This window comes from Lagenorhynchus albirostris, chromosome 11 (genome assembly GCF_949774975.1).
Source record: "Lagenorhynchus albirostris chromosome 11, mLagAlb1.1, whole genome shotgun sequence".
NCBI classification, from domain to species: Eukaryota; Metazoa; Chordata; class Mammalia; order Artiodactyla; family Delphinidae; genus Lagenorhynchus; species Lagenorhynchus albirostris.
In genome coordinates this window covers 45,418,151-45,435,532 of record NC_083105.1, presented here as the reverse complement: position 1 = coordinate 45,435,532, position 17,382 = coordinate 45,418,151, and the positions used below count along the sequence as shown (strand labels likewise).

General features: G+C 41.7%; 1 protein-coding gene across 3 annotated transcripts in view; it reads left to right on the top strand.

The window, feature by feature from the left end:
* TPH2 (tryptophan hydroxylase 2) overlaps positions 1-16,778 on the top strand; it is a 107,822-nt gene extending 91,044 nt beyond the window's left edge. For all 3 annotated transcript variants that reach the window (XM_060164568.1, XM_060164567.1, XM_060164566.1), the window contains 3 exons: positions 6,185-6,280; positions 15,134-15,267; positions 15,393-16,778. In XM_060164568.1, the coding sequence (XP_060020551.1) occupies positions 6,185-6,280; positions 15,134-15,267; positions 15,393-15,567 (405 nt within the window). In that variant the 3' untranslated portion in view covers positions 15,568-16,778. The remainder of the gene's footprint in view (positions 1-6,184; positions 6,281-15,133; positions 15,268-15,392) is intronic.
* Positions 16,779-17,382: the final 604 nt, after the last annotated feature.

The window sequence follows — 17,382 nt, the reverse complement described above, 5'->3', positions numbered from 1 at the left end:
TGGAGTCATAGCTATTTATACCCATTCTGGAAGTAGTTCAGTATTTCAGCAACAGGGACTGTTGTGCTAGTTTGACGGGCTGGTAGTGGCTCTGCACCTGTAAGTGCACTTTGCTGGTGAGGAAACAAGGCGGGATCTGAAGTTAGGAAGCTGGAGTTTGACTCCTAGCTCTGCCAACCGTGGGTCAAGGAACCTGGGCCGATCCCTTGATCATTGAGACTCAGCTTTCCCATCAGTACAATGGAAAAAATAGTAACTACTCTATCAAGTTAGTAGGAAGGGAGCAGACGTGCAGTAAGATGACCTATGTGCGAACATTTCGTTAAACTGCAGCTCTACTGGCTAAGTTTTCCTATTATTTTGATGTCTTACTGTCGTGATTGAATTCTGTTGTTTAGTGAAAACTTCAAGTATGGAAGTGTTTAGGGTTGTTTAGTCAAACACCAAATATTGTATTTCTGTGCTTTTTGAGCTGTTGGATCTGCTTTTGGTATATTTTTCTTGTTCCCCTCTCATGTTAGGGTGTGGGCTTAGAAGCTACATAACTGAATTTGAACTGTGTACTAGATAAGGATAAATGGGGTCTGGGTGAGGGCCTGAGGGATTCTTTTACATGTAAAGCAAATCAAATTTAGTGCATAACCTTTTGTTATGTTCAGCGCATCTCAGTTAGGGCCGTTTCTGACATTCTTTGCGAACTTCTTGGTTCCTGTCTGTCCTGCCTGTGTGGATGATGGAATTCTAGATGTGGAATGATGTATGTATGCAATTACTTAGAAGTATATATTATCAGTTTAAAAAGATCATATTTTTAGTGAAGGCAGTAGAGAATATACATCACTCACTGACTCACTCACTCACTCACTCAGGCATTTATTAAATGATGTGTATAGACCGCTTTCCCAGACAAAGTAAAAGAAGTAGGATACCTGGCTGTCTTCCTAGGACTTTGCGCACCATTTTAATCCCATTTAAGAATACAGACTGGGCTTCCTTGGTGGCGCAGTGGTTGAGAGTCCGCCTGCCGATGCAGGGGACACGGGTTCGTGCCCCGGTCCGGGAAGATCCCACATGCCGCGGAGCGGCTGGGCCCGTGAGCCATGGCCGCTAAGCCTGCGCGTCCGGAGCTTGTACTCCGCAACGGGAGAGGCCACAACAGTGAGAGGCCCGCGTACAGAAAAAAACAAAAACAAAAACAAACAAACAAACAAAAGAATACAGACTGACTCTCAGGAAGAGGTGATATAATTATTTCAAAGGATTCAGAGAGTTGGGGAACTGGGAGGCAACAGGACCCTTCCAGAGGAAAATTGGAACAATAAATTTCTTTTTCACCAAGAATTTGAAAAAGGTGTACATCTCTTTAATTGGAGTATGGTATGTGCCTTCGCAAGAGCTTCAGGTACCTAACACCAAACGTAAAAAGGATGTTGCATCGTGTCCTTTTGTAAATCACTATGTGGGACCAGGTGGATTTTGTTGGTGTGTTCAGTGTCTCTGGACGATGTTCCTTCCCGCTCTCACAATGTCCATTTGGCTAGGCCAGAACTGTTGCGAGAGTGGTGCACTACCAGTAGTGATCGGAAGATGGCAGCATTGGGCGACCTATCTCATTTTCTTAAGCACGCTCGCTGCTAGCTCATCCCGTGGCTGTGTTCCACGGCCGTGTTTGGATCTCAGATCGTCACTCAGACCTTCTTCTGCTTCATGACTATGTGTATGTAAATGACTCTGCTTTTCTTCTAGGGAAGAGGTCCGATATATAATTCCTGTTTTGGTTTTCAGTTAATGATTATATGTAATTATAGTCGAATAAAATATTTATAAATAATTACTTATAATTAGTGGTATGTAGAACTTGGAATTCATGAACATCAGCTTTGCTGAAAGGTACCCTTCCATTTGGGAGGTGTTAATCTTAGTATTATTGTTTGTTTCTGTTTAAAAGACATTAGTGACCAAGACTCTGCAATCCTCTTTTACAGGAATTCTTATAGGGCTCAGGTTTTTTATTTTTTGTGGTTTTTTTTTTTTTTTTGATAATAGGTAGGATATTTATTTGGTAAATCTCTTGGGAATATATTACAGATCCACATATGGCAAGTGCTCTGAGGAAAACAAATTATATTTTCTTAAAATTTCAAGAAACAATTAGCTACCCTTGAATTTTGAAGGGTCTCCAGGGGTCATCCAGTCCAACTCTAAGTAGGCTTTGCACTTAAAACCAGGCAGAAAACACGTGCAATTGCCCCCTCCTCCCCATTAGTGATCGTGCCCAGGGTCTTCTGCATTTTGAGGTCTATACCTTATGCATTTTGAGGCATTAGAAGCAGAAAGAGAAAAATTATCCTGAGCAAGTCCATAATTCAAATTTTGCCAACACCTGAGCTTCAGGTACATTGTATCATCCCTCTTTATCTGTTAGCCACACATGGAGCCGCAAATGGAAAGCTATCTCAAGGTGAAAGGTCTAATTCTCTGGTGAGAGGAGGCTATAGAAGCAGCATCTAGGCTCATTCCTTGGTCGAGGACAGCAGGAAACCAGAGGGAAAGGCAGCTAGGGAATGAGCAGATGGAACTGTGTAAGGTCAGAGTTTCTGGAAGGATTCCCAGATGAGGGATGGGGCCAGAGAGCATTCTAAGCAACGGGAAGGAAGACACCCAGTGGCTCTTCCCTCTGAGGTTACCCTGATTCTAGAAGCACAAGGATCGAAGACACACTGATAGATTTACCTTGGAATTTTTAGCCGAGTTGATGCAGACCTTTTAATTCCTGCCTCACACTAGGACGGGATGCCAGATCTAGGGGAAGCCCGTGAGAATGGTGCACCAGATTTTCTCAGGGACTCTCCCAGCCTGCTTTGATTTGGATCATAACCATGACCGTGCATTATGTGCGCGTTGATATAACGTAAGCAAACTTAAAAATGCACACAGTAGGCTGACCTAAGTGCTCCTGTAGCTGGCTCCATATGTGTACTATTCTGGAGGCTTTTGAACATGAGAGCACGTTTTTTCACAAACTCTTCTGTATTCAATGTTAAGGCTGCAAGGATTTCACATCATGCGCTATAAATACAGTACAAATTAGAGAAATCAGCCGAAGACACACTAAGAAGATGTCGTGAGATCCTGGTTTTCCTGATTTAGCCTTTCATTTCCCCATTTTTTTGGTGGTAAGGAAAAAATCATGCATCTATTAATCTTTTACCTGGAAACTTTAAAATGTGACAGATGTTGAGCTCATAAAACACTGAGCTCTAGATCTCTTAAATATCACCCTCTAGACCCGTCCTGGGTGAATCACTTCATCCCCTTAAACTTGAGTTTTCCTTTTGGTAAAGTAAGAGGCTGAACTTCCAGGCTTCCTGTTCTATGACTGTATGATCACTTCTCCACCATGCCCAGGACTGTGCAAAATTTTTTGGAGGACAGACTTGAGGGCTGTATTTTAACATTTCTTTCTTTCTTGTAATTGAAGTATATTTGACTTACAATATTATGTTAGTTTCATGTGTACAACGTAATGATTCATTGTTTCTATACGTTACAAAATAATCACCATGATAAGTCTAGTTACCATCTGTCACCATACAAAGTTATTACAATATTATTGACTGTATTCCCTATGCTGTACATTTCATCCTCTGTATTTTAACTTTTCAACACATCTTCACATCTCTTATTTTGGTTCTTCTCATGAGGCCTCTGTGATACTGAGTTCTCCCAACCCCCTGCTACCCCTGGCCCAAGTCATCCTCTAAGTCGCTCAGCACCCTTGTCTTGACTGCCACTGCCTTCCAACTGGTCTCTCTGCTTCCACCCTTGCCCCCTATAATCTATTCTTTACCGAGCACCAGCGTGATCTTTTGGAAATGAAATCAGAACACGTCTCTCCAGCCTAAAACCTTCCAATAGCTTCCCAGACACCCTTGGAAATACACATCTATCCGTGCCTCAGGGCCTTTGCATTTGCTATTTCCTTTGCTGGGAACACTCTTTCCCCTAGGTCTTTGTACAACTGGCTTGTTCATTTTCTTAAGGAAAGGGCCGTTTTCAAGTAGGTTGCAGCTTAAAGATCGCTCCTGCAGAGAGGCTTTCCCTGATCCTTCCATCTAAAACAGCTGTATCCTCTGCTTGCTCTCTGACACTTACATGATATTATTATTTATATACCAGATTTATATAGCAGATTTCGCCTGACATTCATCCTGTATGTTGATTTTTGTTGTTATTGTTGTTACTTGTCTCATCCCAGGAGCATACCTGCTTCATGGGTTGGGGAACTTTGTTCCCTTGTTCTCTGCTAGCGCGGAGTCTGGCATATAATAGGTTTGTAAGAGTGTCTGTAGAATAAGTAGATGAATGAATAGACGTCATAGGCAGGAAAACTACAACCCAGAGAGGTTGTGGTCACAGAGCTAATTAGAAGCAGGGGTAAGACTAGGACTCAGGCCTCCTTGTGTGTGTCTTTCCTCCATGTCCTGCTGTCACACAAAAAGCCTAATCTAGAAATACTTCATGTACTGTTTGTTTATTTGTTCACCGGATATTTATTGAGCTCTTATTATGTTTCTGGCACTAATCTGTGTCAGTTGTTCTCAGCCAGAAGTGATGTTTCCCCTCTGGGAACATTTTTCAATGTCTGGTCGCTGCAGATGGGGTGGGGGGGGTGCTACTGGCATCTAGGGGACAGAGCCAGGGACGCTGCTAGAAATCCTGCAGTGTACAGGATAGCCCCCTGCAGCAAAGAGTTATCCAGCCCAACGTGTCCGCACTGCTGAGATTGGGGAACTCTGTTCTAGATGAACAGACCGTGATACTGCTCTCATGGAGTTGATGGTTTTGTGGGGGGGGACAGATGACAAACAGTATATTTCATACATAAAGACCATGTCAAAAAAGTGATGGGACAGAAAAGAAAGACAAGTCAGAACAGAGTAAGAGGGGGTGCCGGTGGGTTCTGTGGGTGGTGACAGGGTAGGAAGGGCTGTAATTTTCGCCTCTTTGGGAGATGAATCAAGAAAGGAAATTTTGCCTCTGGAGGCTCAGCTCCATGACCTGGAATGACCAGGCCTTCGGGTCCAGCCCAGGGCTACAGAGCATTGACCACTCAACTTCAGAGATCATCCACACATAATAAAAATATAAAACCCTCCAGAACCAAGGGACACCCCCCCCCCCGACCTCCAGATAAAAATAGAGCAAGTCGCCATGGGCTGGAAATAATCAGTATTTTCTGCTCCTTTTCAGGGATGTTTTCATTCTCTTTCTCAACCCCTTCATTGCTCCATCATCACTAATGCAGGACAGTGTTAATTTGATGAAATTTTGTATTGCTCATTGTCAGCTTCTCACTTTCCTCTCAGAGCACAAACAGTGTAATTTCAGCGCCTCTCAAGAGCATTGTGAGTTTTTTGGTTGTACGGAGATTTCTGTCTGTCTAGGTTGATTTCCTAGGAACTCAACAGAAGCAAGTGTAGATTTTAATATCTTGGGGAAGCTGTAGTAGTTGATGATGGTAAAACTCGGGCCAATGAAATCGTTCTTACTGTATGTATTTAATGTATATGTATATAAGTATGTATACATGTAAGTGCATACATAGGTATCCACTTAAGATTTTGCTAATAAAATGGTTATTTGGTAGGTATATACTTGTTTTCTTGCTCTTTCCTGGTTTCTTCACCACAATTCTTTACCAAGCATTGGCGCATAGTAGGTACTCAACAAATGTTCGTTGAATGAATAAACAAACTGCAAAAATCAGTTTAGGATTACTGAATTCCAAGTTATTTTTCCACATTTACACGGTGCTACTGAACCACAACTTATTAAATATAGTAGCATATTCTTCTGGCATTATCACTGTGACATATTCATTCTTTCTAAATCTGTGTTTTTTTAAATTTTAGAGTCATTGCAAGGACTATGATTTGACTCATAGGGTTTCTGAATCCAGGAAGCATAAGACTCGTAGTAGTTAATACTTTTTCCATTTACCTTTAAACTAGGGAGGGATTATTAGGCAATAAATGTCAATAAATCTTCTTGACTTAAATGCGTTTTAATGGACAGTGCTGAAGAAATTATGCAGAGTGCACCATTTTATTTTGGGTGCCATTTTATTTCACAGAAGAACTTACTGCCCATTTCACTGGCTGTGTGTCCACTTCTTTTTCAGTGCTATTTCTTCACTATTGAGTTTGGCCTTTGCAAGCAAGAAGGGCAGCTGCGGGCATATGGAGCTGGGCTGCTTTCCTCCATTGGAGAATTAAAGGTATGAAGCTGTAAACGCAAATATCCTTCCCGAGCAAACTGGTTCAAGGTCGTGGAAGATATTGATTTGTCTGTCTGAGTCTCTCTACTCGCAGATACCCCATGAATATTTAGTACGGGGGATTTGGTACCTCATATGTGGGTGCTGACCTAACTCTTTGCACTTCTGAAAATGGGTCATGCCTTTCTGGGTTTGTGGTGTGACTCAAATGGATGAGCAGCCATGTGCACGAATCAACAGGAATGACAAGTGTATGCTCAGATGTTGGGTAACAAATGACTGGCCTAAATGTAGTGCTGAAAACTGGGCACTGAGCTAGCAGTGATCCTACTGATTGAAATTCCCTTGTAAGGGTGGCTTGGCCTCTCTTATTATTTCTGTCATCACCATGGCTCCCATGGATTCCCCAGCATCTGCTTCCCAAAGGAGAATTAGAGGTTATTTTAGCTTCTTCAGAATTAATGTAAAGTAAAACATTTATGGGCATATACAATAAAAAAAAAACACCTAAATAAATATGTGGTCCAAGAGGTATCTAATATGTGTAGTGATGCCTAAGGGATGCTATTTTTTTTTTTTTTTGCCTTAAAATACAGTTAAAAAATCATTTATTCAGAAATGTTGGAGTCTGGGGCATTCTGATCATTTAAATATTCTGGTTACTTAAGAATTGCTATCTGTATACCACTGGGGGATAGCAAATTTTGATTAATTTAGAATGCATTGTGATATCTAATCTGGAAACGGTACTGAAAATAATCTTTCTTTGATTATTCAGACTAAGGTCAGGATTATGGACGATCCTAGGGTTTTTATTTTGAGTATTTATTATCCTTGCATAATGTGACTGGGATATATATGATTACTGGAACTTTTTAGATGTTCGTACTTTTGAAAGATGCAATTTAACTGTAGTTTCATTGAGTCCATTCACTTTATGACTTCATTCATTCATTCATTCCACAAATATTTGGTTGAGCATCTACTACGCACCATGTACTATGCCAGGCACTGAGGATACAAGGACAAATAATGATGATGAAGAATAAGAATATGAAGAAGATAACAACTGCCTCAAAAGACACTTAAATAGACTTTAGTATTTTAGGGGCTTTAAACATATTAACCCACTTAATTCTCATAACAACCCAATGGGATAAGTAACACCATTATCACAGATGAGAAAACTGAGGTATAAAGACATTAAGGAGCTTGTTCAAGGTCACACAGCTAATAAGTGTTGGAGGTGGTCCCAAGTCCAGGCAGTCTAGGCTCCAGGATCCAAGCCCTTGACCATTAGGCCCTATTGCCTGGGATCCCTGTTATCAAGGAGGTTACATTCTAGTACAGGAGATACATGACCAAGATAATACAGACAGTGTGACAAATGTGCCTGGCACATTTTAGCCCATGCCTGGGGAGGCTTCCCGATGAGGGTCCTGCTGCCCACGCTGATGCTGGAGGAGCGGGAAGGATGAATAAGGGACGGATGAGATGCTGGATCAGTCAGCACGTAGCAGTGTGTGTGCTCTACTCAAAGCCTGGCCCATTAAGGGAGCTGCCTGAGGCCCTGTCTGGCTGGAATAGATGATAATATTTAATGTAACAAAAGCCTGATGTAATGTGTTAAAATTTCTTTTTCTTTTTTTCTTTTTTTTTTTTTTTAACTAAATTCTCAACAACCAAAAAATCCATTTGGGGTTAATCTCAAAGCCCACAGCAATAGCATGATGTCATATGTCTGTAAGACCCGTGTCTTCTATAGATTGTTTCTTGATTTCCCTGAAAAAAGAATTAGTCAGAAAATTATGTAGCTCTTGAGCTACATCTATTTACATTCTCTTCAGAGGGCTTATAAATGATACCAGAAACAAAAGAAACAAGTCTCTCTTATTGCCCCAACTTTCAGCAGGGTCCTCTGGTCTGGTTAATGAGGCGTGTGTAGGCAGCACTGGGGTGAATCTGTTGTTTTTGTTCCTATTGGTATGGACCGAATTGTCTGGAAATGGAAATCAGCCAGAAACATGTGAAGGGCGTTGTCTGCCGTGAATCTTCTTGTTCTGGTCCACCACCTCTGGTCATTAGCATTCTTCCATTCCCAAATTTCAACACTCCTATGATTGCTACTTTAGACCATTTTTACAACTCAGAAATTCCTTCTATATGAAATGTCTTCTGACTGTTCACAGAGAATATGTAACATGAGACCTTTGCTTAGAGTCTTAGCTTTACCCTCACCCCATCCCTGCCCCGCTCGGTGTCAGCGTCCAGAGCCTTCCCCCAGCGCTTGTAAATACATCTGTCCAACTTTTATTTGGAAGAACAAATGATAGTTCTGAGCCCAGGTGGGGATAACTTTATTATTATTTTTTGCGGTATGCGGGCCTCTCACTGTTGTGGCCTCTCCTGTTGCGGAGCACAGGCTCCGGACGCGCAGGCTCAGCGGCCATGGCTCACGGGCGCAGCCGCTCTGCAGCATGTGGGATCTTCCCGGACCGGGGCACGAACCTATGTCCCCTGCATCAGCAGGCGGACTCTCAACCACTGCGCCACCAGGGAAGCCCAGGGGATAACTTTATTAATAGCATTATAATAATTCCTGTGCAAACCCACTTACAGTTTTGAACGCAGTTACCTTTTGTGGTAAAATGTGTTTTTGCTGTTCCAGTTATAGGCCATATGTAGGTCTCGGGTAAGTTGTTGGAGGTTTTGGTGTAGTGCTTATAATTTTTACATAACTATGCACAGTTCATCTTCTTTCCTTGAACTGAACACATTTTAAAATGTGTGCTTTAAGAGGCTTAGTTTCCAGAGTATAAATGTTGCGCGTCAGAGCTGGCCAAGCACTTCCAAGTACTGTATCTATAGTTTGAAGGATAGCTTTCATTTTTCCCTCTTATTTTTTGACAGTGCTTATTTTTTATCTTTGAAGAGAGAAAAAAATAAATATGGAAATGCTTATAAAATCTAACATAAATCTGGTAACTATAAAGACAGTTTTTAAAAAATCTCAACAATGATTGCTCTCTCTCTTGTTCTAATTATTTTTTCGGTGATGTACTTTTATGAATTCCAAAAATGTATTTGGGAAGGGCCTTTCCATACCTTCATCACTGTGGGGAGCAGTTAATAATGAGCTAGATCATCTAGAAAACTGACTTTAAAAAAAGGTTGAGAATAGAATAATTGCTTGCTGTTCACCCACAGTCTAGTGTGTGTCTTTCCATTAATGTTCTTTTTCTATCTCAGAGTCGACCTAACTATGTAAGTCTCTCATTAAAAAATTTTTATTCACTCATTCATTCATTTATTTGATTCAACAAACTCAAAATTGAAAGTTCAGATTTCAAGAAACTTGAAAGGGTTTCTGTAGAAGGGAAGGTCTAAGAAAGTGATGAATATGGGTCTTTGCTGAATCCAGTTCCCTTGGAGAAGCAACAGTGAGGAGATCTTGTTCACACGAGGTGGTAAGCAACTGATTACTAATCGATGAGTTGGCTGAGTCTTATCTCAAAAAGTTAACCCATCTCAAAGCAAAAGGCAATCTCTCCTTCTTTTTCATGGGTGAGGGTAAAGTCTAGTTCTTTGTTTCCTTAAGGGCAGAGGTTAGATTTTTTTGGTAAATGGCCTTAGCACCTACCCCATAGGAGTTGCTGGAATATTACATACAAATACACGTGTTCTGCTTTTCAGGTTTTGACAAAGCTGGTGGTTTTTAAAATTTTAATTATTATTATATTTTGGCTTTAGTTTTAGGCTATCCTTGTATGGTGAATTTATTGTACTGCTTTTATAGAGCTATTCATCAGCCTTCACAGAACAGCCTTATATTTATTACAGTCATTTGTATTTACAACCACTTGCAGCAACTCTGTGAGGTGGTGAGAATTACTGCCAGGCTGTAGAGAAGAGGCCCAAGGCCCCCGTGGGTTCCCTGAGGTCATCCAGTATGTCAGCGGGTGGCTGGAGTTGGGACTCTGAGAGCGTCTGAGCTCTCACACCTTTCCTGCGTTCCAATGGCTCACAGCTCCCTTCCTCTTGCCTCTTCCTTTCCTGCAGTAGCACTGTTAGTAATAACAGAGCAAATGCCGGACATTGGGAGCCGGAGAAGGGTCTTTGGCTTTTACACAGGGATTTCTTGAAGAGGGAGTTTGTTCCCTCCCTCCTGCAGCTTATTCAAACTGCTGAAACTTTCAACATCACTGATGAAAAGAAGTGTGATGCCGTCATCACCCAGTTTGGCAATAGGGATGTTGCTACCACATTGTGCTCGGTTAGCAGGAAGAACATTCGAGGAAGGTTCAAAAATTTCATAGACACACATACATACATACATATACAAATGTATATATTTGTTGTTCTGACGTGGGAAAGGATGATTGTAGTGTGAGTGTATGCAAATTTTTATTCAGAATCTAGGGCCCAAACTATCTAGACTTCACACTTGAGTTTTTTCCTAACTTTAACCAGTCCTAATATAGAGGGTGAGGATCACAGGTTTACATCTAGAAGAGGTGCGATAATAACTCTGTGTCATTGCAAAGGCAGGTGGCTGGAAGGAAGGAAGATTTTTGAGCTGATGAACTCAGGACAGGCACTGTTGCGGTCTAGGACCTGGCAGCCTCATAGCTAGGGCCATGCTTCTTTTCTTGATGGGTTCCAGAGGAGCTGTACCAATGGTGGAAGGTGTGGCTGGTTGCATATGTACACCAAGCATCATCTGGAGACTGAAGTAGCAAGGATAACATAATTTACTGAACACTTCCCATGTGCCAGGCTCTTTGCACGTATTGCCTCCTTTAATTCTCACCATATTCCTGGATGATAGATAACTGTAAGTATTTCCGTTTTCCAGATTAACACAGGAGTAGGCTGACAGAGGTGAAATAATTTGCCCCAGATCATGTAGAAGCTAATTGGGTTCTGGGAAATTTTTGATGTTGAAAGAGATTTTTTATTTAAAAGACTGGAACTGGCAAATAAGTCTTAATTTTTGCGCTAAAGCCAATTAATTGGTAACGGCCATCTTTGTTGGGAAGGGTGGGAAGGCCATGCCCAGGCCCAGTGGGAAAGGCTGCTATGGTGAATTTACGCTGGTTGGGTTGGAGGGAGGGGATGGTGGTATGAGAGCTGTGTATTTGCAGGCCCTGTTCAAATCGTATTGCAAGAAGAGCTTTAGAATTCATGTAGATATAACCTTTTCAGTTTATCAAAGAGGAAACTGCATCTTAACCTGCGGAATTTTCACTCATTTGATAAACCTGTGGGACAGCTATGTTTAGAACTTAGGTCTCCTGGCTCCAAGTCCTGGGTTGTTGTCTTTGGCCCTATAGGTAAATGCAAAACAGTCCTTTTAGAGAGCATGTAGACGAGAGGTGATTCTCAAGTATTCCTGCACTTTAAAAATGGCTTGAGAGTAAAAGACTGTCAGCCAGATTCTCTCAGCATTATAAAGCCTCTCTGCAGGAAGTTGGATTAATTCTTGCAGACTTCAGGATATCAGACTGTTAACACTTTGGAAAGGATTCACCGTGGAGCTCTCTGGGGACATCAGGCAGTTTGGCTCTATGTTTACAGAGAAGCTACTCTGGACACAGAGGAGAGGGCATGATAGCTGCTCCCCAAAACCAAGGTCGCTTAGAGAGAGACATGGATAGGAGCTGAGAAGAAAACTCAGTAGGACTTTGCCCCACTGGACAGTGGAATCAATAAAGACATGAATGCTATTTTATGGCCCTTGAGCTATGCTTCAGTGTTCAGAAACAGGGGCCCTCATGGGCTGCATGCATGTTCCTGGCATTCATAACACAAGAGAGCTCCCCATCAGTAAATGAGACCACTCATAGGTGTGGTCACCACCTCATTGGTTGGCCTCACTCTGTGGCGGCTCCCCCAACTCTGGGCTCTCTCCAGGCTAATCCTTGGGTGCCATTATCATTTCCATATTTGTAACAGCCAAGGGAGAGAACTGGTCGCATGCTCCATGGATGGAGAGGTCCCCAGCACGTAACCAGGTATTGGACGCAGCAGGGTCTTGAGGGTAGACCGCATTGTTGAGAGCTTAGAACAGTGAGCTTCCCGTTTTCCTTTTGATTAGTACATTAGGCAAGTGTGAGATATATTACCTGATGGTCTTTGCTTCAAATCATATGCTGTGAATCCACTGACTTTTCTTGAAGTCTGGGGCAGAGCACCCTGCCCTCTGGGCTTTTTCTTGATCCGCCCTCATCCCATTTACCTGTTAAAAAGATGAAATGAGCTTATTTGAGTATCCAGTAGAATCATAACATGATACATTTTTCTGAAACTACACTGATTTCGGTCTCTGTTATTACATACACATCTTCTGGAGGCATCGTCTACACAGGGTGACTGCTGAGGGTGCTAATGTCCTATCACAGCATTCCAGACCTAAGCAGACAAGTTTCACCTTCTTCCTGTGCTTGTCCTTGACCTAGTGAAAAGCCTGGCTCAGCAGGAAAGCCCTGAGGGAGCCATGGCTTAAATGTTCATACAGTCTATATTGCTCCCACTCTGCCGTGCCCCTGAATGCGGGGGTGAGAACATGGAAACATCTAGGACCCTGGGTCAGTCACTGTCCTCCTTTTCATATGTACTGATGGATAAATGGACAATTAGAGCAACATACTAAATAAAACGCACCCAGAGTGTATGGCTGCGAAGAAAGGAACTTCTAGCTCTGAAAGCCAATAGGGGGCCTATTCTTTGCAGAGGAGCAACAGCTCTCATCAAAGCACATTTTGTTTCTTGAAACTGTGAAATTGTTTTAAAAATGTGGACAGAATTATTTGTCATGTGGAACCCCAAATCCCTTGATGTTCACTGCACTGCATTGAACCTGGCACAAATGCATTTGCTGGTGTAGTGACCTTCCGCTTACAGTGAAGTTGTTCTGTGGGCCAAAAACCATGAGTCCACTCCAAGGGACCCTCTGCATTCCCTGATTCACATATGCATTGATCTGGACAACGAAACTTTGTGGGAAAGCAAATCAAACACAGGGTAGGACCATGTGCCCTTTCTCTTGCCCGTCAGTCCTTGGGTTCACAATTACATTTTCAAACTTAGGGAACTATGTAGCCTTCTTCATGGAAGGCTGTAAATCATTCCATGCATTTTGAAATTGTTGGGGGAATGTACCAAGAATACTGAACAGGAAAGGTTTTTCAGCGTTTCTCCAGGAAATCTTAGCAGTTAGAGATTGAAAAGTGCTTTGGGTGGAATCCAGAGACTGGAATAGAGTGTCTTCAGAAATCACCCAGCCCAAACCTCTCACTTACACTTGAGGAAACGGAGGCCTAGAGAGGTGAAATCATTTGCCAAGGCTATCCAGTTAATAGCAACGCCAGGACTAGAGCCCGAGTTTTCTAATTCTCAGTTCAAGGCTGTTTCTGCTACCCCTTTCTCTCTTTGCCTCTCTCTCCCAACTAATTTACCCTTTAAATTAAGAAAGAGAGAATCTAGAGGGGTATTTCTCAAAATATAGTTCACAACCATCTGTGTGTGAATCACTTTGGATGCCTTTAAAATGCAGATTTCTGGGATTTATCCAGACCTACCAAATAATATTGAGGCCTGGGTATCTGCATTTTCTTTCTTTCTTTCTTTTCTTTTTTTTTTTTTTTGCTGCATTGGGTCTTCGTGCACAGGCTTTCTCTAGTTGTGGTGAACAGGGGCTACTCTTTGTTGTGGTGCTTGGGCTTCTCATTGCGGTGGCTTCTCTTGTTGTGGAGCACGGGCTCTAGGTGTGCAGGCTTCAGTAGTTGTGGCTCGTGGGCTCAGTAGTTGTGGCTCGCGGGCTCTAGAGCGCAGGCTCAGTAGTTATGGCTCACGGGATTAGTTGCTTCGTGGCATCTTCCCGGACCAGGGCTCGAACCCACGTCCCCTGCATTGGCAGGCAGAGTCTTAACCACTGCGCCACGAGGGAAGTCCTATATCTGCATTTTCTACAAGCTCCTCAGTGATTCTTAGGCATATTCCGTGTGAGAACCGTCAATCCAGGGGCTATAAATAGGCAGGTGGCACCTGGCAGGAAATGAGCGCTAACTTTTAGCATCCCTGAATTTATCTTGAGAATAAAATCATTCATTGTTCCTTGCTCTTCTTAGTGCCAGTCATGTAGTGAGCTGAACGGGGCTAATGATGGTTCAAAGAGTAATTACATTGGCTTTCCTGTTTCCCTAATGCCTGCTGTGGGCATAACTATGACTATTAATACTAGCTCTTTTTTTTCCCCACCTGGCAATATTTATTTGCTATATATTTCTCTGCTGTGCTTGGGGGAAGGTAAACGAATGCTTCGCACATATCCTTGAATATACAGGCCTACTCCAGCCTCTGTTGGTACACAGTACCTGGCCTCAAAATGTCTCGCAATGAGTCCACAAATAGTTCAGTCAGAGTCCCCATCACCTCTCCATGCAGGTAATTATTACTTTTGCCATTTAAGGGAAATTTCAGTACATTGCTTATAGCAATAAATTTAGGACCATATTTGTGCTCTCCTGCTTCTATTCATAGCATAGATCTAAAATTCCATTTCTATGGGGTTACAGCTCTGAACTGTCCTTCAGTATGAATTTTGTTGATAATAAATAAAATAATACCATGTCTCATTTTTTTCCCTCAGCAACTAACAGACTTACAAACAAACAAACAAAAAACCCCTTAACACTCAATTTCCCCTGCATGTGGGAGAGTTCCATATTTCATGGTAGATGAGTAGCTGAATAGTTCTGTAAAATGATTGAGCTGTGCTGTAGGAATGCGACATGGTGGCACTTTGGAAAGTCTCATCCTGGAGTTTAACGGGTTTTGCGGTATGTTTTGCAGCATGCTCTTTCTGACAAGGCATGTGTGAAAGCCTTTGACCCAAAGACAACTTGCTTACAGGAATGCCTTATCACCACCTTCCAGGAAGCCTACTTTGTTTCAGAAAGTTTTGAAGAAGCCAAAGAAAAGATGAGGTAAATTTATTTTTTTTCCATCTAGAGAAAATAACTTTTAATTTTTCTGGCTCTGTTCTTTCCTTCTGTCTCTTGAACCAGTGAGGATTGATCCCATATCCTTCTCTTTGCTGTTTATTTTGCAGGGACTTTGCAAAGTCAATTACCCGTCCCTTCTCAGTCTACTTCAATCCCTACACACAGAGTATTGAAATTCTGAAAGACACCAGGAGCATTGAAAACGTGGTACAGGACCTCCGCAGCGATTTGAACACCGTGTGTGATGCCTTGAACAAAATGAACCAATATCTGGGAATTTGATGTCTGGGACCTGTATCATTGCCAGCCTGATCTTTTGGGGGCTTAGCAGCAATTCAGTCCATGTCATGTAACACCAATAGCTTTCTGTGTCTTGGCTTGGCTAGTAAGCATGCAATTCTGTATATTTCTACCTACTTGCAACTTACTGTGATAATGTATGAAACACCATAAAGAACCCGATGACAGATAACCACTCATTGTATGAAAGATCGTAATACATTTAAATGTCTTAAATAGATTTGACATTCCAGCTTAGTGTCCTTAACCAAGCTGCAGCTATTGAAAATTGGTAACAAATAGCCCTCTTATGATTCTAGCTCGTGACCTTTCCTTTCTCAGACCTGAGCCTTTCCTCTGTGTTCATTAGATAACACGAAAATAGCAGTGAAACTGTTTCTGTTTTCTCTAGTATCAGTGTTTTCACAGCACTATTTGAGATAAACCCAGAATTGTATGAAACTTCCCATCACATTAACAAAAGATTCAGTATTCTGTTTCAAAAATTGAAAGTAGTGAGCACACTAGTTGGAATGGTTTTTAGGTTGATTATTTATACAATGTAAGAAAAGAGAAATTTCCACAAATAGAAAATATATGTTGCGTTGACCTTGTAGAAACTGAGTTGTGACATGCTTCCCAAAGTATTTTGGAAGAAAACACTTCCAGAAAGGACATTAGGAAAGACTAAACAATGGGGAAAAATCTTGGGACTATGAATTTTATGCTGGAATAAAGAGATTATCATTCTCAGCTGGTTAACCCATTTCTCTTGGAGAATAATTATATCATAGAGCTTTGATTTCAATGACATAGAAATTGAGTCTCAGAGAGGTTAAGTGATCTGCTTAAAGTAGCACAGTTAGTGGTGCACCAACATTTACAGCCCATCACATCTCACTTTTGGATTGCTAAGACATTCAACTTGGTGTATGTATGTATTTATGATGTGTAGTCATAGAAGGGAAACTAATGCTTATCAAAACTAATGTTTATCACTAAATAGGACTTGGTTTGTGATCATGGGTTGACAGCAGTACAGAAATTTCCTCTCACACCCCCCAACCAAGCTAGGTCTCTGGGAGTCTGTCCACTTGGCTAAAGTTTGGGCAAATTTGGGTAAACAATAATGATATACCACAAATTTCAGTCATCTTTGCTATAAGAGGTATAATCAGGTGCTTAAGTGAACAAATAAAAAATTGCTGAATGAGCGAATGAATTTTAGCTTCTGATTCCCTTAACAAATGCAATCACTGTTCCTCTAATTCTGCTTTAGTAGCACAGAATACTGGGTGGAGGAAAGAGGGGACACGAAAAAGTAGAGAAGAATAAGATGATGAAATGACTTTTAAGTTAGCAATTCTAAAATATTTACTTGAGCAATTTCTAAGGATGTTCTTTAAATAGGAAACTACATGTGATTTCAAACTAATTTATACAGTTGTATGGCCCGTTGTGAGTCAGAAATTTTTGGACTAAATGTATTCAGGAAGAATATGAGAAAGAGTTAAAATATATATCAGGGCTTCCCTGGTGGCGCAGTGGTTGACAGTCCGCCTGCCGATGCAGGGGACGCGGGTTCGTGCCCCGGTCTGGGAAGATCCCACACGCCGTGGAGCGGCTGGGCCCGTGAGCCGTGGCCTCTGAGCCTGCGCGTCCGGAGCCTGTGCTCCGCAACGGGAGAGGCCGCAACAGTGAGAGGCCCGTGTACCGCAAAAAAAAAAAAAAAAAAAAAAAAAAAAAGTGTATATATATATACATATATATATATATATGTATATATATATATATCAATCAGAGAGAGGTGAAATTACA